The sequence below is a fragment of the Bos indicus x Bos taurus genome, chromosome 1 (assembly GCF_003369695.1).
Source record: "Bos indicus x Bos taurus breed Angus x Brahman F1 hybrid chromosome 1, Bos_hybrid_MaternalHap_v2.0, whole genome shotgun sequence".
In the NCBI taxonomy this organism is placed as follows: domain Eukaryota; kingdom Metazoa; phylum Chordata; class Mammalia; order Artiodactyla; family Bovidae; genus Bos; species Bos indicus x Bos taurus.
Window position 1 is genome coordinate 57075761 of NC_040076.1, and position 26782 is coordinate 57102542.

The following is a 26782-nucleotide window of genomic DNA, read 5'->3' on the forward strand; positions in this document are numbered from 1 at the left end:
ACAGATTATTTCTGTTTAATCCTTAGCAGTGTTGTTTCACATTGAATAATTCCTAGTTTCTTCAAAATAAGAATCGAATTCAACATTAATCACAAAATAACAAAACAAATGATTCCTAAAACTTTAAAGGCCAAAATATATACCCATGGACTTAATGACAAAAGAATTCAACCCTCAAATTTTAAATATTTACACTAAAATAAATTTTTCTTTAGTTTTACCTCATCATAGCCGAACAACCATAGTCGTGGTGTCTGGTAATATTTATCATAAGTGATGTAAAGGTCATAAGTTCTGGTTTGCAAAATAGCATCCTCACCTCCAGCATCAGTTTTAGCTTTACAAGCTTCTACTATTTTCCTTGTATCTAGAGTAGCCTGGTAATAGTGGAGAAAAATTTACAACCATTAAAATCACTATGTGGTGTTTTGGCAAATCTTCCCATCCTATGTATTTTTTATTCAACAGCAGATATAACAAAATTCAAAGCTAAAATGTTACATGCTATAAACAAAGTACACATAAAAAACTCATTTGATAGATCAAGATATTAGGAACACTAATCCCCAAGTTTACTCGTTAAAAATTAACTAAAGAAAACTCGATTTACAAACCTCATCTGTTTCCAACAATCCACTCTCTTCATATTCTGTTATAAAAAGCAACAAAAGATTAATCAAGTTCAAAATAATTTCCTAAACCAAATTACATATTACTTCAGAGAATGCAAAACCTGGGTTTTTGCTTTAGTTTCGACTGAAGATACTGAATAAATGAGAGAGCTAATTCTATATTTCTAAAGAAGCAGATACTCTACCTAACAGTGCCAGAGAAAGTCAGCATACTTGAGGCTTGATCTATTACTAATACCAAGTGGCACAATAATACTACAGGGTCCTTGGTGACTCCATAGGGTACGCAAGGATATTTATATAACTGCGTAAGACATGCTCGTTAAGGTCATCAGTGACTTCTACTTGCTGAATCCAGTGGTAAATTCCTCGTTTTCATCTTCAGTTCAGTTCAGTTGCTCAGTCGTGTCCGACTCTTTGCGAACCCATGAATCACAGCACACCAAGCCTCCCTGTCCATCACCAACTCCTGGAATTCACTCAGACTCACGTCCATCGAGTCAGTGATGCCATCCAGCCATCTCATCCTCTGTCGTCCCCTTCTCCTCCTACCCCCAATCCCTTCCAGCATCAGGGTCTTTTCCAATGAGTCAACTCTTCGCCTCTTAAGAACATCTGGCATGATTTATTTCTTCTTCCTTGCAACGTTTTCCTTCCTCAGCCTTTAAGATACTACATTTTCCTTGCTTTCCTCCCACCTCACTAACTTTTCCTTCACGATCTCCTATGCTGGTCCTGTTCAACATCTACAGTAACCGAAAGCTGAGTTTTTGGAACTTGCCTCTTCTTCATCCACACCAACTCCCTTAAAGATTTCATCTAGTCCCAATGACTTTAAATGCTGATGACTCTTGAATTTATTCCCTTACTGCAAACATTGATACCCAACTATTTGTTTATGACTCGAATGAATGACTAGGGGGCAGCACAAGTATCACATGTCAAAAACTGAGCTCCTGACTTCCTCTCCAAAGCCATTCATTCCCCATCTGAATAACATCATTCTACACACTCAGGTCAAAAACCCTGGAGTCACACGTGACCACTCGTGTCACATTCAACCCAGCAACAAATACTCTTTTGGCCCTACCCTCAAAATATCTAGAATCCTCAGTTTCTCATCACCTCCAGTTACCACCTGAGCCCATGTCACAGTCGTTTCTTGCCTAGATTATCAAAATAGACACCTAACTGTTGTCCCACACCCATTCAGTCTTTATTCTCAACACTGCAGTCATAGCCATCTTAAAATCTCATTCTGTTGTTCCTTTACTTAAAAAAACCCCAACAGCTTCTCATCTCAGAGTTAAAGCCAGGGCCCTACACCATCTGGTTCCCAGGTTACCTCTCTTAACTCCATGCCTTATTACCCTCTCCTCGCGCCTCTCTAAAAATAGGAGTCTCCTTGCAGTATTTATATAAGTCATATGTGTTCCCACTTTAGGGCCTTTGTACTCTTCCTCAGATAATCAAACAGTTTGTCCGCTTACTTGTCAGGCTATACTCAAAAGGCATATCCTCAGTGACGTTTCTCTTAACCAACCTATTTAAAAATTACAACACTCATCCTACTACAAGACTCCCTATTTCTGCCTGCCTTTACTTTTCTCCCTAACACTTATAACCATCTGAGACAGTTTATGTTTTGCTTTATCTATTGTTTTGTCTGTGTCCCCTAAATCAAATATTAGCTCTCTGAGATCATGTCTACTGCTTTATCTCCACCACCAAATGTAGTATCTGATATATAGACACTGTCTTGCTCAATAAATATTTGCTGAAAAATGGATGAAAATTAACTGTTATATTAGGTACCAATGACACTTTTTAAGCAAAATTCCATATATAGCAATTCTTTAATTCTATCCAAGGGAAATGTAACAAACATACTAGAAGGTGGTCAGATATTTAAGGCAATTCTATAGCTTGAACTCTAAAAACTGTTCAGTTCAGTTCAATTGCTCAGTTATGTCCGACTCTTTGCAACCACATGCACTGCAGCACACCAGGCTTCCCTGTCCATCACCAACCCCCGAAGCTTGCTCAAGCTCATGTCCATCAAGTTCGTGACGCCATCCAACCATCTCATCCTCTGTCATCCCCTTCTCCTGTCTTCAATCTTGCCTAGCATCAGGGTCTTTTCTTACGAGTCAGTTCTTCACATCAGGTGGCCAAAGTATTGAAGTACTAAAACAGTACTTCATTCATAACGTTTCCTGCTCCAACTTAACAACTGTATACCATTGAGAGACAGAATCCAGAAATGAGCATTTGTGCAAGAAGGTGGTCTGACAACTATGAGACTTCCATGTGGAAATCAATCTAAATGAGTAGATCTGGGTTGGGGTTTAGTCGTGGATGTCTTGAGTGTAGACATGGTATATGAGTTTCCTGTGATCAATTTTGGTTACAAGTAAACTCATCTGGATTTCTTCAACGAATAGAAGTATACATGGAAATAAGGATAAAATTCTCACTAGACTCCAGGAACAGATATACAGCTAGGTTTCATGGAAGCTCAAAAGTAATTTAGGAAACAAAACTGAAAGTTACTTAATTCTTTTTGAAAGGTACTTTTAAGTCAAAGGATTCCCTGGTGGCTCAGATGGTAAAAGAACCTTCCAGCAATGTGGGAGACCTGAGTTTGATCCCTGGGTTGGGAAGATGCCCTGGAGGAGGGCATGTAACGCACTCCAGTATTCTTGCCTGGAGAATCCCTGTGGACAGAGGAGCCTGGCAGGCTACAGTCCAACCCATGAGGTCACAAAGAGTCAGACACAACTCAGCAACTAACACTTTCACTTTTTAAGTCAAGGCTACTCTGGTTGATTAGGCTAAGCTGCCACTGCCTCTTCAGCAGACACCACTTGCCATCTCTACAGATACTATCTTCTACTTCTGCATTCTATCTCACTAAATTCTAGGTACTGGGGGGATCTGGCCACTTTACAGCCTCCAAAATGCCTGCGCTGTCATTTTTCATATTCTCTTCTTTTTTCCAACTGCTAACCCTCTCTCTATACATACATATATTCATATTTAAACTCTCACAGAAAATCTAATGCATTTTACACACCATTCTTCCTGCCAGACTACAGTCTCCAATTACAGAAGTTACAAGAGTAGATAAAAATCTACCTGGGAGTGTAGGGAGTGAGCAGAAAAAGAGAGTGAAATACCATAAAATAGCAACATTTAACAGCTAAGCAGAAGTAAAAGAGCCTGGGAAGAAGACTTAGAAGAAACAGTCAAGGAAGGAGGAGGAAAATTCCATGTTATAAAAACCAAGGGAGGAAAAGGTTAACAGAATCAAACAAATATACAGAGAAGGTAAGTACTATAAAGACAGATTGGGCTTAATAGAGAGGTTGTCCTGGTGACAGCAATTTCTTCCATCTACTTTTAAATATCTGAAATTTCATATTAAAGATTATCATGCTAATAAAATATGAAGTTTTGAATAGCCATATACTTTTAGACCTGTATTACTGTGTTCTGTTAGTACAATGGGTTTCAATCTCTTGTAACAATTATTTACTAACACATTAAGTCTCAACTCTCAACTGGCAATCCTAGGAAGGCACTTCCGATTCTTAGGAAGCAGTGGGAGGATTCAAAAGGCCCCATTAAGAATAACTATCATAAGGTTTAAGTAGTAAGATGCTATCAAAAAGGAAAAAGAAAATACTAAATCCCTAAACAAATTTTCTTCTGTTCTGAAAGAATTTAGGAATTAGCTTAAGAATCTGTATCTTATGGCTATCTCCAGCATTAAATATTTATGATCAATACTGATCCAGCAGAAATGATGCTATCAAGGCCATGCTCTGGGTAAAGTCTAAGAGCAAGGTAAGTTCTGCACTGATTAAATTTAAACTAAACAAATCCTCTCTAGGCTGTTAAATGTTAAAATTCAGAACTCAATAAAGTAGAATTCTTAATCCATACCAATTACATGTAGTCTACAATCAATACTCTATTGTGATTAAAACAAATCCATAACACAAATACCTTCCATATCTGCAGCTTCTCCTTCATCTTCCTCTTCCTCCTCCTCACATAAAGCTGAGCAATCTTGGAGTTTTATACTGTCCTTTGAAATTAATTAAATTTAAAGTCATTTAAAAATGTTCATGAGTTCAAATACTGAGCACCCACATGCCAGCACAGTGCTAACCACTGCAAAAGTAAGCATGATGAGATATTTCTTATACTCAAAAAACTCCTACTTCATGATAAACCCATAAACCAATCATTAAAAACCATGTGCTAACCACTGTGACTGAAAAATACAAAAAGTATAGAAGCACCAGGAGTCATTTAAAAATTGTTGCCGGTTGCACTTCTGACAAAACAATATTTCTAGCTAACCAATTCACCAGTATTAGAAAGTCAGTTCAAAGTTAACTCATACACTTAAAGGAGAAAAAATATATAAATATATATATTTATAAATCACAATACATTTATATGTTATTATTATTATAAATCAAATACTATCGTATTCTCTAATTTAACATTCCTGGTTGAATTAAGCAATTACAATTATTATAACATATAAGATTTTAGTTCAATTTCTTAACTATATCTGCATCAAAATGACATAATGCTAACCAAAGACAAGCCTAATATAATATACAATTATCACTTTCACAAAATTAATATTCTAAAAATCTGAAGTCAATGTAGTAGGTCAAAAAACTGGACGTTTAGTTTCACCTAATTTATAATTTTATTTTAATAGTATGTATTCTAAGCACTAAATTATTTAAAAAAATCATGTAAATTCTGTATTAAATAGGAAATGACAGGGAAGATAAATTCTAGTTGTAAATTATTCCAAGTACTCAACCATTAGTAAGACATGAGAATGCTAAGTGGGATACTAAGTACCATATAAACCATTATTAAATTTATTACAAATTCCTGAGAGGGTTTATCATAAACCTATCAAAACAATGGATCCACACTCTGCCATTTATTATTCCCAAAGTCTGATCCATACACATTAATCGCTAGAATAAACAAGAGCTTCTGAAGCAGCAAGGCCATTTATGTAACTTCTCCTTAGTCAAATTCTCCAAAAAGCAGAACTTCAAAAGGATGAATTCTCAGACTAATGAACTGAACCGTAATCCCTAGCAAGCATTAAATTGTACCCTGGGAAAAAAAAGAAAAAACCTTGTTTGGGTTTTTAACACCTTCTGTTAAGCCCCAGTAACAAATCCCAAAAGATCCAAGTGACAAAAACACACAAAGACGATGATCTTAAACTAGGAACTGCTGCGGCTGTTTCAGAAAGACAGAAAGAATGGTTACTCTGTCAAATAGTCTATCCTCTACGAGAATGGACTATTTAACAAAATAGTTAAGAAAATATAAAGGTGAAAGTGTTTTGCATTATATTTCAAACAACTATATAAAAATATGAAGACAACTATAAATATTCTTTAGAAATGAAAAGCTAATATAGATAGTCTAAATTACTGAAAAGTTTCAAGCAGAAAATTTCTACCCAATTGTATATTTTTACCCTTCCTTCAAATAAACTGTACAATATAACCCAAGTGATTTAGCTTTCACTCATTCAAAACGTCATGATTTTGGATGCTATAAAGCTTCCTTTAAATTTTCAAAATGAAAAACAGAACAAAAAATAAGAATCCCTCAAATCAGCAGTAAATTAAGAAACTTCAGAAGAAATGAATAAACTGCTTAAGACAATGTTTAAACTACAAATTTAAACACGATATTTATATCAGCAATCTATTAAAGTAATCAGCAAGTAAGTAAATCCCCTCAAAAACCTCCACTTACAGAATGTGTGGGACTTTTGTTTAAAAATAAAAAGCCATTTCTTGTAAACTGGCCTAGAAATCTTCCCAAATAGTAAAAATTTATAGATTTTAACCAGTTACAGTCTCAAAAAAATGTTTTTCTTAACCATTTGACAGAGTAAAGAAAAGAGAAGCTCTGGGAAAACAGTAGTGTTTTGGTATGCTGATGCAGAAAAATAAGAGGAAATAAAATAGCTGGAATTTAAGAGTTGATAATAAATACTGATAGTAAGAGTTTGCATATGAATGATATGAATAACCTCAAAATAAATATACAAGCAAATAACTAGGTCACTGAATTTAAAAACATAACTAATTAACCATTACCTTGCTTTCCAGTGTAATCTCCTTAACTGCTTCGGTTATTCCTGCAATACCTGTTTAAAATTCAGCAGAAAATAACTAAAATTAAGTTGTAAAGATCTTCAATTTACCTGATTTGAGCAATATAAAAACTTTTAACATTATCCAAATTCTCAAAATTCTCTGAAATGAGAAAGCAATGTTAGCAGAACTTTTACAAATGAACTCTAATGGTAATAAATAATCACAAAGGTACTTCTCAAAATTAAATAACTTTTAAATTATCAGTTTAATATTTTACCATAAATTATCCTAGCCTATCTTTCCTCATTTAGTATCCTTCATTTATTTTATTTACTTCCCTTGTGTGAGCCTATCAAAATAAATATTCTCACAAAGTAAAGAGACAATAGGGGTCATATAACCCGCAATGAAATTTTCTGAGTAAGATAATGGTTATGTTAAATATGTTATTTGCTTCAGAGATCTAGGACATCCAAAGGAAGTAATATTCACATCAGATTTATATAAGACTTTCTATTTTACTGCTTCTGTATTTTATATAGTTCTCACAAACACTGTTTTGTAAAGTAGTCACGGTAATGGTTTCTCCCTATAAAGAAATGAAGTCTCCAGAGAAAGAAACTTGTATAAATCTCACAGTTACATGAAGAACCTGGGATTCAAATCCACACCTACTCTTCGGTTCAGTGCTCTGTCCACTGTACCTCATTAAACAGCTACCTTGGAAACCACTTGTCTCAATGAAGGTGACATTAAGAAGATGGCAGGATCATAAGTCAGCTAAATAATATTTCTAATTCAAGACATCCATCAGTGTTTTCAAATGATTCAACAAGGATGGGAAACAGTAAAGGAAAAAAAAAAAAACCCTAAACACGAAATATTGCTTTGCTCCTTTGTTTATCTTCTGAAGCTTTGATATATCTGTTCAATATATCCAATCCAAAGAGTTACTTTCAAACAGAAAATGTCAGTCACAATCCATAGCTCAAGCATAAAGCTTTTATATCAGAGTAGTTTTTCTAGAAATTATTTTATAATAGGTATGATTATTAACATAATGGATTTCTATTACAACTCACTGAGACTACTTCACAGAAACCAACAAAATAAACCTCTTCAATCCATCTAAATATAATGCAGTAGCATCCCATTAAATCAGACTCTCCTAAAAGGAGGACACATTGGAAAAGAAAAAGAAAGCTGAAAGGATTCTTATGAAGGTAACACTGTACCAGTTGTGATGGTTAATCTCATATGTCAACTTGGGTAGGTTATTGTATCCCATAGTTTGATCAAACAGCAGTCTAAATGTTACTTCTGAAGGTTATTTTTTAAACGTGCTTAACATTTAAATCAGTATACTTAAGAGTAAAGCAGATCACTCTCCATAATGTAGGTGAGCCTCATTCAATCAGCAGATGGTTAAGAAAAAGAGACTTAGTCTCTTAATAGACTTTTTTTCTTAAGAAAAAAAGACAGTCTCTAGAGGAATTAATTCTACTTCCAGACTGGCCTCAGACTCTAGCTGTATCAACTGATCATTACCAGTCTTTAGGCTGCTGGCCAGCCTGTCCTTTACATTTCAGAATTGCTAGCTTCCACAATCATGTAAAAGGACTTCCCTAATGGCTTAGAGGGTGAAGAATCTGCCTGCAATGCAGGACACCCCAGTTTGATTCCTGTGTCAGGAAGATCCCCTGGAGAAGGGATAGGCTACCCACTCTAGTATTCTTGGGCTACCCTGGTAGCTCAGACTGTAAAGAATCCACCTGCAATGTGGAGACCTGGTTCAATCCCTGGGTTGGGAAGATTCCCTGGAGGAAGGGTTATCCGGCAACCCACTCCAGTATTCTGGCCTGGAGAATCCTCATGGACAGAGGAGCCTGGCAGGCTACAGTCCATGGAAAGGATTGGACACAACTGACTGACTAAGGACAGCACAGCACAATCATTCCAACACCTGCTTATCTCTGTGATGAATGCCTTTGTAAATATGCACCTGGATTCTGGGACAGGGATTAAGGAATACAACTAGACAACTGAGAGGCTAACTTGACATCAGAAACACAGTGCTATAACCAGTGGCTCTACTCTATCAACAGGCAATTTCTTACAGACATGCCATCCACATCTTCCAGTAATGAAGACAAAAACAGAAAAATGGAAAGATTTTTGGAAGATGCAGGGGAAAAAACATACAAAAAGTCTAACAGCACTATTCAGTTGAGGAAAGAGGATGATTTTGAAATTATTTTAAGAAGTTGTTCAAACTGCTAGTTTCTCTAGGCCTTGACATAACAATATTCAACTCATTAAGGAACAAGAAAGCTTCAAGGAACTCAGGTCCTGAATCTGTTTTTGAATCATTTAAGGAAACAGATGGCAGTGTCCTTTCCTGAGCAGAGGAAAAACGAACTGAAAGAGGTACTTTTTCCTGTGCAGATTATTTAGCATTCTGACTACTGCAGTGAATCTCAACTGAAAGCAATAATTTTGCCTTCATGGTATATTTGGCAGTGCATAGTGGCAAGCAGCACAGTACTATAAAATGTGGTACACTCCAAAGGCATTTTTTCCTAATTTGTTCTCCAGCTTCTTTTCACATAAAAATCTTCTGGTACAAAACTATACCTTGTGTTGCTTTATTTTTTAAATCAAGGCTGTTATAAAAGATTGCAAAAGAGTTTAAAAGAAATTAAACACATGCCATTCTATTCTCCTCTTACCTGTATTATGATAAGTATCTACCCATCCCCCATCGCCATCATCTTCTTCAATGATAGCTTCCAATTCATCTGAATATTCCATCTGTTTACACCGCTTATAGCATGGAACTATAAAGAAATGCCAAGGGCAGTTACTAGGATATATTCTGCTTTCTGTAAATCCATTTTTAAAAGAGAGTTTATTCCACAAAATATATTCCTACCATCAAAATATTAAGTGAATATTATATTTTATTTCTAATAAGAGTATTTAAGAGTTACACTCAATCAACAGACATATAATTATTTGATGACACTTATCTTTCCCTAAATAGCTTTGTGAGAAGACAAGTAGAAAGGCTCTACTGAGAGTGTTCAAAGTATGCTCTACCTTTATGATCTGTGATCAGCAAACCTGAAGTCAGAGATGACATTGTTCAACCTCAGGCTAATGAATAACATATCATTTTAGTACTTTACTCTCAGAACATGGAGGCACTACTTGTCATACTCAGAGGTGGTAGAGGTGACCTCTGGTTTACAACGTTAAAGTAACTTTCAATATGAGCTTCATAATTTGTATTTAAGCTCCAGCTATTAATAATGGATAAACCAGTGTAAAGTTCACTAATCTGCTAAATTTTACTCTCTTACACAAATTGGTGCCAAGTTCTTCATATAGCATATGCTTCGATCAACAGGTATTATTCACATAAGCCTAAAACTGAAAAATTATAAGGTAAAAACATTGCAGTGTGGGGTCACCAAAGTGCTATTAATCTCTTGATTTTTTTTAAAAACAAGCAAGATAGACATGACCAATCCCATCAAAAACTATATTGATATAAACTGACCAATCCCATCAAAAACTATATTGATATAAACTGTATTGATACAAAAGTGATGTTTTGTACATATTTTGCCTTTCCTATAATGAGTAGAACACAAATCAATGCATTGTTATATGTCATTAGACTGTGAATGTAACAACCTTTTGATGTTTTCAAATTAGCTTCATAATAACCTCATTAATTTCATAAATACTTGTTTCAGAAACACGTTTGTGCCTACAGGTAATCTTTCAATGATACAATGGATAATAAAACCTCTAGCTTTGAGATTTTAGATATCAAAAGTAGTATCAATTATACCTTCCATGAAAAACTTAGGTTTAAAAAAGACTGATATTAAGTAGCTGAAAAGATTATAATTATGAAGTCCACTTAAAAGGTCCAACAAGGGTGTCTTTTCACCTTGCTTATAGTTTCCTTTGTTGTGCAGAAGCTTTTAATTAGGTCCCATTTATTTATTTTTGCTTTTATTTCCAATATTCTGAGAGGTGGGTCATAGAGGATCCTGCTGTGATTTATGTCAGAGAGTGTTTTGCCTATGTTCTCCTCTAGGAGTTTTATAGTTTCTGAAGGTCTTATGTTTAGATCTTTAATCCATTTTGAGTTTATTTTTGTGTATGGTGAAAAGACAGCTTTCAGAATGGGAGAAAATAATAGCAAATGAAGCAACTGACAAACAACTAATCTCAAAAATACAAGTAACTCCTGTAGCTCAATTCCAGAAAAATAAACGACCCAATCAAAAAATGGGCTGAAGAACTAAATAGACATTTCTCCAAAGAAGACATACAGATGGCTAACAAACATATGAAAAGATGCTCAACATCACTCATTATCAGAGAAACGCAAATCAAAACCACAATGAGGTACCATCTCACGCCGGTCAGAATGGTAGCTATCCAAAAGTCTACAAGCAATAAATGCTGCAGAGGGTGTGGAGAAAAGGGAGCCCTCTTACACTGTTGGTGGGAATGCAAACTAGTACAGCCACTATGGAGAACAGTGTGGAGATTCCTTAAAAAACTGGAAACAGAATTGCCTTATGACCCAGCAATCCCACTGCTGGGCATACACACTGAGAAAACCAGAAGGGAAAGAGACACGTGTACCCCAATGTTCCTCGCAGCACTGTTTATAATAGCCAGGACATGGACGCAACCTAGATGTCCATCAGCAGACGAATGGATAAGAAAGCTGTGGTACATATACACAATGGAGTATTACTCAGCCATTAAAAAGAATTCATTTGAATCAGTTCTAATGAGGTGGATGAAACTGGAGCCTATTATACAGAGTGAAGTAAGCCAGAAAGAAAAACACCAATACAGTATACTAACACATATATATGGAAGTTAGAAAGATGGTAACGATAACCCTGTATGCGAGACAGCAAAAGAGACACAGATGTATAGAACAGTCTTTTGGACTCTGTGAGAGAGGGAGAGGGTGGGATGATTTGGGGGAATGGCATGGAAACATGTATAATATCATATAAGAAACGAATCGCCAGTCCAGGTTCAATGCATGATACAGGATGCTCGGGGCTGATGCACTGGGATGACCCAGAGGGATGGGATGGGAAGGGAGGTGGGTAACACATGTACACCCGTGGCAGATTCATGTCAGTGTATGGCAAAACAAATACAATATTGTAAAGTAATTAACCTCCAATTAAAATAAATACATTAAAAAAAAAAAAAGGTTCAACAAGGGGACTTCCTTGGCAGTCCTGCTGATATGACTCTGCACTTCCACTGGAGGCAGCATGGATTCAATCTCTGGCCAGGGAACTAAGATCCTGTATGCCATTGCAGTCAGTGCAGCAAAAAAAAAAAAAAAAGCCCAATAAGAAGTCCAATTTTGCTTAGAGCCATTCCCATCATCAATCTACACTTTTTGGCAAAAAGAAATAACAAAATGGAGATAAAATCAAGTATGGAAAAAAATAGTCTACCATAGAAAATCCATAGGAAAAAAAAACTTTACCATAGGGAAAGGCTACCCACTCCAGTATTCTGGCCTGGAGAATTCCATGGACTGTCCATGAGGTCACAAAGAGTCGGACATGACTGAATGACTTTCACTTTCATATAACATTCAGAATGTCATTAAATTTCCAACTTTCTGTCGGAGAGAAGCTAGAAGTACAACTTTAAGCACAAATTACAATCAGTAAGGAAGAGGAACAAGATGGCAGAGTAGCAGGTGGACGTGGAATACATCTCTCTCCATGGATACATCAGGAATACACCTTCGGACACAGAAGTGCTTTTCTTCCAAGGAGCAAAGGCCTTTTAATTTCATGGCTGCAGTCATCATCTGCAATGATTTTGGAGCCATTTAGGCTGTCACAAATCAGCTGTTTCCCTCTTAGCCTTAAATGTTTCTCCTGTGACTCAGACACCCCAATGTGGGGATCAGACCTCTGCTTCAGTTCCCCCACTCACTGAGGGCAAAGGATGAGATGGTTGGATGGCATCACTGACTCAATGGACATGAGTGAGTAAACTTCGGGAGTTGGTGATGGATAGGGAGGCCTGGTGTGTTGCAGTCCATTGGTCACAAAGAGTTGACACGACCGAGCAACTGAACTGACTGACTATAATGGAATGAGAATCAGACAGTCCTTGCCGCAGCCATACATACCCTACACAGCGCAGTGGCTGGGAACTGGAGTTTAGGGATCGTGGAGCAATCCCAGGGTGAGGGCTGCTGTTGACTGCGGAGAGATGGACTGAGGGGATGTGAAGGAGGAGTCTGTGGTGGGAAATGCCGATGGAGGAGAGCCAGGCAGCCAAGGAAGCAAGGCAATACGGCTGAGTCATGTGTAGGGGGTAGAGCCATAATCATAATCTCTCTCCCCTGACATGCCAGCATCAGCCCCTGAACAACAGAAAGGCTGGCCCATCAAATGTCTGATGCACTGAATTAGAGAGTAGGACCCCACCCACGGTGCCCCTTTAAGTGCCTGATGCGCCAATCTACAGAGTAGGATCCCAGGCAGGGGGCCCCTCTATGTGCCTGATGTACCAAACAACAGAGAAGGACCCCACACAAGGGAGCCCTGTAAGTGCCTATCTGGGCAGAGCTACTACAGACAAAGACTGGCCAAATAGGTCTTCTGATCACCAGCTACAAAAGGCTCAAAAAAACTGATAGGGCCATAACTCCTGCGGCAGAGGTAGTCCGTGTCCTTGCACACTTGGCGCCGCGAGGGTACCCGCAAGCCAAGCAGCTGCGCTACCTTCATGCTGAACTCTCACTGGGGTAGAGCTGCCACAGGCAAAAAAAAGTCGTGTCTATGCACACAGGGTCTCTTAGGTTATGTCGAACTCTCTGTGACCCTGTGGGCTGTGGCCTGCCAGCCTTCTCTGTCAGGGACGGGGGTTCTCCAGGCAAGAATACTGGAGCATATTGGCCTATGCTGCTGCTGCTGCTAAGTCGCTTCAGTCGTGTCTGACTCTGTGCAACCCCAAAGACGACAGTCCACCAGGCTCCTCTGTCCCTGGAATTCTCCAGGCAAGAACACTAGAGTGGGTTGCCATTTCCTTCTCCAATATTGGCCAATACTAGTTGCCAAACCCTTCTAGAGCACTGTATTTCCTGCTGCCTGAGCCCCCAACTCCTCTGAGTGCCAGCACCCCTGCGACTCAAGCAGCTGCACTACCTCCACACCTGCCCCTCACAGGGGCAGCCCTCCAGGGCAGCCTCAGGAGCAAACCCCAGTGGACAACCCATATCCAGAGGTGGAAATAAAACCATAATTGAAACCCAGGGCAGTGTCACTAAGGAAAAAGACCCAAACCCTCCTACCAGCTGTACAAGCTGCAGATTAAATCCACACAATCAACTAGGCAGATTTTGAGTCTGTGGAATATAAAAAAGGTCATTGAGAGCTCCCACAAAAGAAAACGCACGAGTTCTGATAGCTGTGGACGTTGGAGGCAAGAACACATACAAGGACCAGATTAGAATCTGAGCTGCCCTCACAGCAGGTCCAGAGATCAGCACAGTGTTAAAGGGCATCCTAGGGAGGTGAGGTGAACTGCGACTCCCAGTGAGGGAAAGTACTCTGACAGCAGTGACTCAAGAAAAACATTTATTCTTATGTTTTGACTTGTTCTGTAGATTCTTCTGGATTTTTTTCCCCCTCCCTCTGTTGTAGTTGTCAATTTTATTGGTACTATGAAATCTAACTAAGCTTTTGAGCCTTTTTTCCCCCTTAAGTCACATTTTTTATTGCTGTTATAAACCTCTGCCTCTATATTGGGCTTTTGCAGTTAGGTGAGTTCTTTTTTAGTTTTAATTTTTTAAACCTATTATTATTTTTCTACATTTATTCCTCCGTTTGCTTTTCCTACTGTTCTTTTCCCCTTGCAGTTAACCTTTAATATATATAAATCTTCTTTATCTATGTCTATTTAACTTTGCATATCTATTTTTTCTTTCTTTTCCTTCTTTACTTTAGTCTCAACATATTTGTTAGTTTTATTTACATTGCTTTCTACCCTAATTAGCACCTTGCTTTAGTTTTGTTTTCCAGTTTGTGCTTTATAAAATTTTGTTCTGATAGATATAATTTTTGGTTCCCTTTGTTCACCAGGTCAATCTACTGTACTTTATTTTTGTTGGACTGTTTTGAATTTGCTTATGGGTGTATATATACATGTGTATATCCAGTAACACTTTTAATAGTCATTATAAACCTCTGCCTCTACATTGGGCCTTTGAAGTTTTGTGGAGTTTTCCTTTTCTTTCTTTTCTCTTTCTTCTTCTGTATTTTTTCTTTTCTCTATTTCATAATTATAATTTTCTTAAATCTGTTATACTTTCTACTTTTCTTCCTTTGTTTGCCTTTCCTACTGTTCCTTTTCCCCTTGCAGTTAATCTTCAATGTATATAAATCGTCTTCATCTACCTCTATTTAACATTGCATAGCTACTCTTTCTTTCCTGTCTTTCTTTCCTCTCAACGTATTTGTTACTATTATTTTCATTGCTTTATTCCCAACTGGCACCTTGCTTTAGTTTTGTTTTCCAGTTTGTGCTTTAGTTAGTGTTGTTCTTAACTGGTAAATATAACCTTTGATTTCCCATGTTCGCTGGGTCAATCTATTGTACTTTATTTTGTTGGACTGTTTTGACTTTGCTCATGGGTATATATGTATATGAGTATATACCATTATTTTAAGTATTATTTGCCTGATTTTATAACTGCCATTTGTCTGAGGTTCATCTTTGGTTTCTCATTTGGGATATTTGTTCTAATCTTACTTAATGCCATAACAAACCACTTGTGGAATCTTCATTCCTGACCAGAGATCAAATCCTGAGCCTTTGGAGTGGGAGCACTGACTCTAAGACCCTAGATTACCAGAGAACTAACCCTAGGGAGTATCAAATAGTGAGAACTCCCATAAAGGAAATCACCTGAATACAAGACCCAGCATCACCCAACCACCAGTAGTACCCTGTGCAGGACGCCTCATCTAAACAAACAGAACAAAAATACAGTCATCAGCAGACAGGATTATCACTTCACTCAGCCTTGCACATCAGAGGAATAACAAACAAATAAACAAACAGTAAGTTAAAAAAAAAAAAAAAGAAACAGCAGAGAAATGCTACACAAATGAAGGAACAAACCAGAAACACAGAAGTCCAAATAAATGAAGAGAAAATAGGCAAACTACCTGGAAAAGAATTCAGAATGATGATAGTAAGATGACCAAAAACCTTGGAAACAAAATGGAAAAAACTCAAGAATCAACTAACAAAGACCTAGAATTAAAGAAGAAACATACAGAGACAAACAACACAATTACTGAAATTGAAAATTCTCTAGAAGGAATCAATGGCAGAATATCTGAAGCAGAATGAATCAGTGAGCTGGAAATAACTTTTGAAGGGCAAAATAAAATAGAAAGAATGAAAAGAACTGAAGACAGTCTCAGAGACCTCTGGGACCATATCACATGTACAAGCATTCAAATTACAGGGGTCCCAGAAAAAGAGAAAAAGAAAGGGTATGAGAAAATTTTTGAAGAAATTATAGTTGAAAATTTTCCCAATATGGAAAAGGAAATAATCAAGTCCAAGAGGTACAAAGAATCCCATACAGGATAAACCCAAGGAGAAACATGCCAAGACACACACTAATCAAACTAACAAAGACTAGACACAAAGAAAGAATATTAAAAGCAGCAAGGGAGAAGCAACAAGTAACATACAAGGGAAACCCCATACGTTTAACAGCTGATCTTTCAGCAGGAACTGCAGGCCAGAAGGAATGGCAGGATATATTTAAAGTAATGAGAGCGGAACATCTACAACCAAGATTACTGTACCTGGCAAGGACCTCATTCAAAATTGATGGAGAAATAAAAAGCTTTTCAGACAAGCAAACGTTAAGAGAATTCAGTACCAACAAACCAGCTTTACAACATGTTCAACGGATTTATATAGTCAAGGAACATAAGAGAAGAAAAAAGATCTACAAGATCAACCCCAAACAATTAAGAAAATGGCAACAGGAACATATATATCAATAATTAAATGTAAATGATTAAATGCTCCAACCAAAAGACACAGACTGGCAGAATGGATACAAAAACAAGACCCATATACAGGCTGTCTACAAGAAACCCACTTCAGATCTAAGGACACATATAGACTGAAAGTGAGAGAATGGAAAAATACATTCCATGCAAATGGGAAGTAAAAGAAAGCTGGAGTAGCAATCCTCATATCAGACAAAATAGACATTAAAATAAAGCGATAAGGAAGGACACTATATAATGATCAAGGGATCAGTCCAAGGGGAAGACAAAACAATTATAAAAATCTATGCACCCAACATAGGAACACCTCAATATGTAAGACAAACACTAACAAACATAAAAGGAGAAATTGACAGTAACACAATAATAGTAGGAGACTTTAACACCCCACTCACACCAATGGACAGATCATTAAAACAGAAAATTAATAAGGAAACACAAGTCTTAAATGATACATTAGATGAGATGGACCTCATTGATATCTTCAGGACATTCCATCCAAATGCAGAAGAATACACCTTCCTCTCAAGTGCACATGGAACATTCTCCAGGACAGACCATATCTTGGGTCACAAATCAAACCTCAGTAAATTTAAGAAAATTGAAATCATATCAAGCATCTTCTCCAACCACAATGCTATGAGACTAGATTTCAATGACAAGAAAAAAAGTGTAAGAAACACAAACACATGGAGATTAAACAACACATTTCTAAATAACCAACATGTTCCTGAAGAAATTAAAAGGGAAACCAAAATATTTCTAGAAACAAATGACAATGAAAACACAACTCAAAACCTAGGGAATGCAGCAAAAGCAGTTCTAAGAGGGAAGTTTATAGCAATACAATCCTACCTCAAGAAACACAAAAAACCAAACAGACAACCTAACTTTACACCTAGAACAACTGAAAACAGTAAAACAACTGAAAACAGAAGAACAAAAACCCCCAAAATTAGTAGAAGGAAAGAAATCATAAAGATCCCAGCAGAAATAAATGACAAAGAAATGAAAGAAATAACAGTAAAGATTAATAAAATTAAAAGCTGGTTCTTTGAGAAGATAAAATTGACAAACCTTTAGCCAGATTCATCCAGAACAAAAGAGAGAAGAATCAAATCAACAAAATTAGAAATGAAAAAGGAGAAGTTACAACAGACAATGAAGAAATACAAAGGACTATGAGAGACTATTACGAACAACTATATGGCAATAAAATGGATAGCCTGGAAGAAATGGACAGGTTCTTAGAAAAGTTCAATCTTCCAAGAGTGAACCAGGAAGAAATAGAAATTATGAACCCAATTGCAAGCACTGAAATTGAAGCTGTGATCAAAAATCTCACAAAAAACAAAAGCCCAGGACCAGATGGCTTCACAGGAGAATTCTATCAAACATTCAGAGACGAGCTAATGCCTATTCTTCTAAAACTCTTTCAAAAAATTGCAGAGGAAGGAACACTTCCAAACTCACTCTACAGGGCCACCATCATCCTGATACCAAAACCAGGCAAAGACAACACGAAAAGAGAAAACTACAGGCCAATATCACTGATGAACAGAGATGCAAAAATCCTTAACAAAATTTTAGCAAACAATTCAGCAACACACCAAAACAGCTCATATACCATGATCAAGTTGGGTTTATTCCAGGAATGCAAGGATTCTTCAATACACGCAAATAACTCAATGTGATACACCACATTAACAAATTTAAAGATAAAAACCATATGATCATCTCAATAGATGCAGAAAAAGCCTTTGACACAAAATTCAGCACCCATTTATGATTAAAACTCTTCAAAAAACGGGCACAGAAGGAATCTACCTCAACACAGTAAAGGCCATATATGATAAGCCTACAGCAAACATTATGCTCAATGGTGAAAAACTGAAAGCTTTCCCCATAAGATCAGGAACAAGGTAAGTGTCCACTTTCGTCACTACTATTCAACATGGTTCTGGAATTCCTAACTAAAGCAGTCAGAGAAGTAAAAGAAATAAAAGGAATCCTGATCAGAAAAGAAGTAAAGCTGTCACTGTTTGCAGATGACATGATACTATACATAGAAAACCCTAAAGACAGTATCAGAAAATTACTAGAGCTAATCAGTGAATTTAACAAAGTTGCAGGATACAAAATCAATACTGAGAAATCACTTGCATTTCTATATACTAACATGAAAAATCAGAAAGAGAAATTAAAGAGTCAATCCATTTACCACCGCAAGAAAAAGAATTAAATATTTAGGAATAAACTTACCTAAGGAGACAAAAAAAAATGTACACAGAAAATTACAAGATGCTGATGAAAAGAACCCAATTAAAAAGCGGGAAAAAGACCTAAACAGACGTTTCTCCAAAGAAGACATACAGGTGACTAACAAACACATGAAAAGATGCTCAACATCACTCATTATTAGAGAAATGCAAATCAAAACCACAATGAGATATCTCCTCACACCAGTCAGAATGGCCATCATCAGAAAGTCTACAAACAATAAATGCTGGAGAGGGTGTGGAGAAAAGGGAATGTTCTTGCACTGTTGGTGAGAATGTAAACTGATACAGCCACTATGGAAGACAGTATAGAGATTCCTTAAAAAACTAGGAATAAAACCACCATATGACCCCACAATCCCACTCCTAGGCATATACCAAGGAAACCAGGGTTGAAAAAGCCACATGTATCCCACTGTTCACTGCAGCACTATTTACAATAGCTATAACATGGAAGCAAGCCCATCAACAGATGAATGGATAAAGTTGCGGTACATATACACAATGGACTATTACTCAGCCATAAAAGGAATGCATTTGAGTCAGTTCTGATGAGGTGGATGACCCTAGAAACTATTATACAGAGTGTAGTGAGTCAGAAAGAGAAAGATAAATATCATATTACAACACACATATACGGAATCTAGAAAAATGGTTCTGAAGAATTAATTTACAGAGCAGCAATGGAGAAACAGACATAGAGAATAGATTTATGCACATGGGGAGAGGGGAGGAGAGGGTGAGATGTATGGAAAGAGTAACATGGAAACTTACATTACCATATGTAATATAGACAGCCAATGGTAATCTGCTGTATGGCTCAGGAACTCAAAACAGGGGCTCTATATAAACCTAGAGGGGTGGGATGGGGAGGGAGATTCAAAAGGGAGGGGATATATGTATACCTATGGCTGATTCATGTGGTGGTTTAACAGAAAACAACAAAATTCTGTAAAGCAATTATCCTTCAATAAAAAAGTAAAAAAAAAAAAAGTTTAGTAAGTACTAAGTTGTTTTTTTTTTTTTAATTATATATGCAACATAATTCTTACCATTTTTGGTGACCAAAAATTGTTTGCCTGATGGTAGGTAAGCCTTCACTTTCAATTCTTCCCCTGTAGCCCTTTAAAAACCAAAATACAAAAAATATTTTAAAAGGCAAAAACAGAAAATATCACGTTAATCTCAACACCACACAACCCACACCCCTGAGAAAACTATTTTAGGATTGCTTTGGGAAGGATCCAAAAAGTGATGTATCTTGGGGCAATGAAGAGCATAGCAATAATATAAATGAAATGTATTTAAGTGAAATGTATTAAGAGACTGCAGACAGACCAAGAGAATTTAGATTAAATTAAAAAAAGGATAATACAGAACTATATTAAGCAACTATTATGTCTTCCTTGAAACAAAAATAATCTGAACCAGATTTTTAAAGTAGGGCTGATCATAAGACCAAGAGGAGGCAGAAAAATAGCTGTATGATGTTGCATAACAAAGTAGGTAGTTGACAAAATTCACATTCATACTCCTGTATTAAAACTGGAACTCAGAGATAAGATGCTTTGAATCACCAGATGATAATGCTGAGAATAATAATGACAGAAATAAACAATAAAACCTTTTACTGAGTGCTTCCCGGTAGCTTAGTTGATAAAGAATCTGTCTTTTGAAGTGCAAAAGACCCAGGTTTGATCCCTGGGTTAGGAAGATCCCGTGGAGAAGGAAATGGCAACCCACTCCACTATCCTTGCCTGGAAAATCCCATGGACAGAGGAGCCTGGTGGGCTGCAGTTCATGGGGTTGCAAATAGTCCGGCAGGACTGAGCGACTAACACTTTCACTTTATTTCTATTAAGTACAGGATCTAGAACTCCAAAATGCATTATTTTCATATAATCCCCAGAAATCTAAGAAGTGAATAATATTAATAGCCCCAGTTTATACGTTAAACAAAAGCTTAAAGAAGTCACCTTGCCCATAGTCATAAAACCAGAAGGTATAAAGAAGCAAGGATCAAGTTACTCTGGGGCTCCTGCTCTTGAATAGTGCACCCTCTGTGGGTCAGAGCCAGGCATAACATCTCTGATTTGGGGGGCTACTCTGGAATATCTCACTAAGAAATTTCTTCAAAGATTATTCTGAGTTGACTCTTACTAGAACTGGTCAGAGCTGAGGTGGCATGTGGTATCTGTCACAAATATAAATTATTTGGAGTTCTGTTGCCTTAAGCTTCCATCTAAACTTCAAATCATAGATTTGAGCACAAGATAAACCTAGTAAATGCCCCCCAAAAATCTGTCAGGCTTCTAGGATTTTTAGACCATTCCCAAGCGTCAAACTCAACAATGAAACGGTAATGCCTGAAGTTCTGAGGGAAGATGATATAATACAGTCATGATGGCACCTGTAAACATGAACATATAGCACAGAAATGGTCGGCTTCTAGCACAGATTTAAAATAAATTGTTCCTCTAGCCCCAACAGTTCAGTCAGAAGCATAAACACTGGACTGTGATATAACTGAGTTCTAAGTTACAATAAAATTATTTCAACCATAATTCATGAAGTGGGAACTATAAATACTATCTGCTAAACAATGATTCTGTCCATGGATATCAACCCTTAAAATAATACTATAAATTATATAATTAGACAACGAAGGACTACAACAATCAAATCTGAATAAAGAAAATGTATATCTATCACATATGTATTGAAAAAAATCCTTTAGTTCTTTTCCTGCAAAATGACTTATTATTTTAAATGTTATACACCTATTTGACTTGAAATATATATTGATATACTGTAGATCAGAATGTAACTAAATACAGTTTTAACAATTTAGAAGGTGGGGAAAAGTCTAAATCTGAGAGCTTCTATGATATGAACACAATTTAAAATATGGAACAGAAATATACACAGGAAAGACAAGACATAAAAGTAAATGAACCTGACATTTCAGCCTTTCTTGGTACACAGGAAACAATGTTCGAGAAGTAGAACTATTTTGGATGTGTTAAAATATAAAAATTAAAGGTAATAGAACAGGCCACAGATGAAATAGAGTTCCAACTGTGATTTTAAATAGTTTACTTAAGCTCTTTAGAGAACATTATCAATTAGAACCTTGTTAATCCTAAAATCCCTGCTCCCCAATCAAAACTCTACCTTTCAACTACAACTGAAAAAGTGTCACTGGGAAAAAAAAGATGTAACAAGTTGAACCACTCATATCCAAATAAGGTAATAATTCCAAACAGTTCTAGCCTAAATAAAATAGTGTGCCAGTACTGAGATCACTTCTTCAGCTACTGCCAGGTGGCTTTATCATAAGTACTCAAAGTAATGAAACTAAATTTATTATTATTCAGATATTTTAAAGATACATTATGAGAACTGCTAAGTTGCTTAAATTATTTATAATTAAAAGAAAAGTTAATGAGAAAAACAAAAATTAGAAAAGTCTGTTACAGATAGATTTCCAATCAAGACTTTATTTGGTATCATGAATCTCTCAACTTTTGAGCTAAAATTCCTAAAATTGGGGAGAAACTTTTGAACTTCAAAGAAGTTCTTATGGTAAAGAAACATGAGATTCTGAAAAATTCTGTATCTATTAATTTCATAAAAAATTCAATATTTTAATTTGAAAAATAATCAAAATTATTAAATTTTTGAAAATATTTTTTAAAGACCTACCACAAGAACTGACCTAAACACTGTTAAAGAAAGGGAATACTGGCAAAGGAAGGCACTGATCTCAAAGATGTCCATCTCTTGTGTTAACACAGCAAAACAAAACAGGTGTAATGTTCAATTTTTCTTTAGTTATTTCACTTTGAGTAATACTGGGGCACTATTTAAAAGAACAATCTACAAGAGGAAAATTAAACTGGTTATTCTAATTTTCATGCACCAATCTATTTGTAAACTGCCATACTCATGAAGTCATACCTTTTATGAACTTTTTTCCTCAATCAAGAGTACTTACCATTGCCATGTTGGACAGTGGTGGACTAAGTGATCTCCAGCTGCCACAAACTAGTCAAGATTTAGAAGAAATATGAAAAAAAGGAAAAAAGAAAAACTGAACATCACTGAAAGTAAGGTGGCAGAATACCAAAGGGATCATCTTGTGCAATCTTGTTACAAAATCGTCAATTAAAATGTAAACAGCACCAACGTGCTCTACAGCCTGAAGATTTATTTTTGAATATGTATTAAAACTACAAATTTTAACACCCAAAAAAGTCCAAATTAATCTTGGTAGAGAAAATATTGAGTGCTACTAATTTTTTATTCAATTTTAATCACTGGATGAGATAATGCCAAAAGCATACAGCATCATGAAATAAATAAAAGTAATACAACAGTATTTTAAAACACCAAAACCACTTTATGGGTGAATAAAATGAAGAGAGATTCTTGCTAACAGTTGAAAACTCAATGAAGATCTTTGAAAAAATTACCAAATAAACACAGTTCTATTATGAAAGAATAGTTTATTACCTCATAGTGTACAGTTTTTCTTCCTCATTTTTAAAAAAAATTTAAGTAACATAATTTTGAAAGCTTTTTCACGCTGTTACAGCAATCACTAATAAAAGAGAGAAATGTACTGCCAACCAATGGGAAAAAGTTAGAAGCTTTTGAATTGAATTGGAAAACAACATGACAATTATGAAATTGAATCCTAACAAATCTTGGACTTTTTGGTCAGGCTGAATATTGTACAAGTTTTTGTTTTTCTTCAAAAATGAAAAACAGACTCAGGAAGAAATAGTTTAACCTTCTGAAAATTTCCATTATACGTGAGCATGGACTGATCTTAATTGCAAGACAGAAATTCTGCTTATTCTTAAAAGCAGAAAATGAGTCTGTTAAGCATAACTGCAGTGTCCTGACTCAAGCAATACACACACTTTCCTAATTCTATTTCACAACAACAGTTCTAACTTAAAATCATGTAGTGTTCATATGTTTATTACATAGCAAAAAAATTACATTATCTTTAATCTTCTATTGCCTTTCTGAGAAAAGTATATATCTATATATGTGATATCCTATTTCAATTTGAGAGTAAAACTTAAGAATTCTGTAACTTCTAAGAAGATAGATTAACAAGATTTAACAACATACTCTCAACAGCAACTTTACAAAATGTTTCTACTCTTTTATTTAAAGAATTTATTGACTATTTAAAGTGATTAGGTAAAGACAAAAACCCAAAGGAAAGCAATACTCTCTTCCCCAAGTTTTATGCATTTTGGGTCACTGCAACCAGATGCTACATAACAACTCTGTGGTTATCAGGAATTAATTCATCACTAACACAAAAGTATTAACAAAATGCAAGCAAAACAAAGAATTAAAAATTTTAAAATTCTTTAATAGTATTGCTTCGAGGTCACAAGACTCTAGTATTTATTCCCTAGCACCTCTGGTGACATCTATTGAAAAAATAACAAAAACACTGTAAGATAAGGAAAACTACAGAAGAACATAGCACCACAATGATATTTAGCATATGGTACTCTTGCTCTCGTTAGTGGTGGCCATTATTTTTATTACACGCTTCCTATGTTCAAATGAAAGATTCAAATTTCTAAATTCTCAGTACTGCTTACTCTTAGTGATTAAACACTGGATAACTCTAACAAGATGGAATTAACGTTGAACATTCTGATAAGCAGCTTTATTCTTCAAGCTATCCTTTATTACTAGTACTCTACTTACTCAAGCCATATATATGTTGTACAATAAAGTATTTTTAGTCCAAAAAGTACCATATTAATGCTTGTCCCTTGTTTTAAACACAATACTTCCACATCTCTCAATGAAAACAAAAAGACAGCTAAATGCTGACAGCCAGAAGCCCAAAAACAGTAAAAGGAAACAACTCAACAGATCAAATCAGTATAGTATTTCCATCAAACCAGTCAATCCTAAACGAAATCAATCCTGAATATTCACTGGAAGGACTGATGCTGAAACTCCAATACTCTGGCCACCTGAGCAAAGAGCTGACTCATTGAAAAAGACCCCGATGTTGGGGAAGACTGAGGGGAGGAAGAGAAGCGGGTGGCAGAGAATGAGATGGTTAGGTAACATCACTGACTCAATGGACATGAGTTTGAGCAAACTCTAGGAGACAGTAAAGGACAGGGAAGCCTGGAATGCTGGAGTTTATGGAGTCACAAAGAGCTGGACACGACTTAGCAAATGAACAACAACAAAGCATTTTATGTCTTCTGATCTTCCTTCTTCTTCCTCTAGGCTCATTCTAAACTAAATCCTATAATTGTGCTCTATTCTCAATCCAGGATTATGTGGTTGGTACCCAACTGAGCTAGTTTTTGCTGCGCATTTTTTTAAAAAGGGGAAAATTTATAACTCACTTCATGATACAATTAAGTGCAATGTAGGATTAGTAGCTGTTTTAAAACGGCTTAATCCTATTCAATAACCACAGGCTTGCATCTCTAACTCCAGCTATCCATTCATCAATGTCACTTTCACATAGAGGAGATAAAGCCAAAAATAAGAAAAACAGCATACAATCATCTCTGCTCTTTATTTCAGATACCGAGTTTTAAGACTCATGTCTAAATTATACCTGGCAAGAACATCAATATTATCCTTAAGCTCAAAACTCAGTTTTACTTGGCATTCAAGGTATTAAACTTATGATATCTAAGGCAGACAGGTCCTTTAGAGAATGTCAAGACAAAACTCCTCATCTTGAAATGAGGAAACATGAGGCCTGTGCCTAGATAGCTTGATTTGTCCAAGTCAGAATAGGAGGGATAAAATGGGTCCAGAAGGCAGGCCTTCCAGGTTTTGTCAGTACCACCATGTGTTTTCACTAAAAATAAAGACAATTTTAGATGTAACTGTCGGTTCAGCACACCATTCTTTGAAGTTAAAAGGATTTGGGACTGAAGAGATTGCATCACAACTGAAAACTGAAAAATCAGTTAATTCTTTGACTTCAGGTCTTGAAATTTACAACATGATCATGTAACATAGCTCATTTCAAAATGTTTCTTTCAAAACAGTGAGTTAACTTCCATTGCCAATGACTGGTACTTTTAATGAGAGCTAAAGGTGAAGCTTAAATTATTTGCCATTCATCAACAATAAAAAATAAATGTGATGTAACTGTAACTACTCATAAAACTGGAGTCCAAAAGGATTTTTAGACCAGAATTTATTTCTCTGAAGACAACAAAATAAATTATCTAAAGAAAAAGAAACCTTTTATTATATAGGCTTCATGAACATGCAAAATGATTCCTCAAAACATAATTTTATGTTAAAAGGTCAATAAAACACAATTGGTCTATAAAAGAGCCATGAGTTTCAGTATTAAGCAGATACTATTGTTTGGCTAGTAGAAAAAGTGAAAGAATGGTGAAAAAAATCAGTGTTAAGTATGTAGCAATAAAATATGTAAGCTGAATACTGATAGAAAACTTAATATCCAAGAATCAAGCCCAAGTTTTCAAATGGAAAGCCGTGAATACTCATGTTTGGGGTAGAAAGAATAAAGATGCAACAAATAACAGAGTCCAATGCACAGC

At 36.0% G+C, this 26782-nt stretch overlaps 1 protein-coding gene across 1 annotated transcript in view; it reads right to left on the reverse strand.

The window, feature by feature from the left end:
• The window catches only part of ATG3 (autophagy related 3), a 34600-nt gene that overhangs the window by 4108 nt on the left and 3710 nt on the right, over positions 1-26782 (reverse strand). The window contains exons 3-9 of the mRNA XM_027519324.1: positions 23191-23240; positions 20246-20316; positions 9526-9633; positions 6797-6846; positions 4644-4725; positions 615-649; positions 222-377 (exon numbers count right to left, since the gene is read on the reverse strand). Of these exons, the coding sequence (XP_027375125.1) occupies positions 222-377; positions 615-649; positions 4644-4725; positions 6797-6846; positions 9526-9633; positions 20246-20316; positions 23191-23240 (552 nt within the window). The remainder of the gene's footprint in view (positions 1-221; positions 378-614; positions 650-4643; positions 4726-6796; positions 6847-9525; positions 9634-20245; positions 20317-23190; positions 23241-26782) is intronic.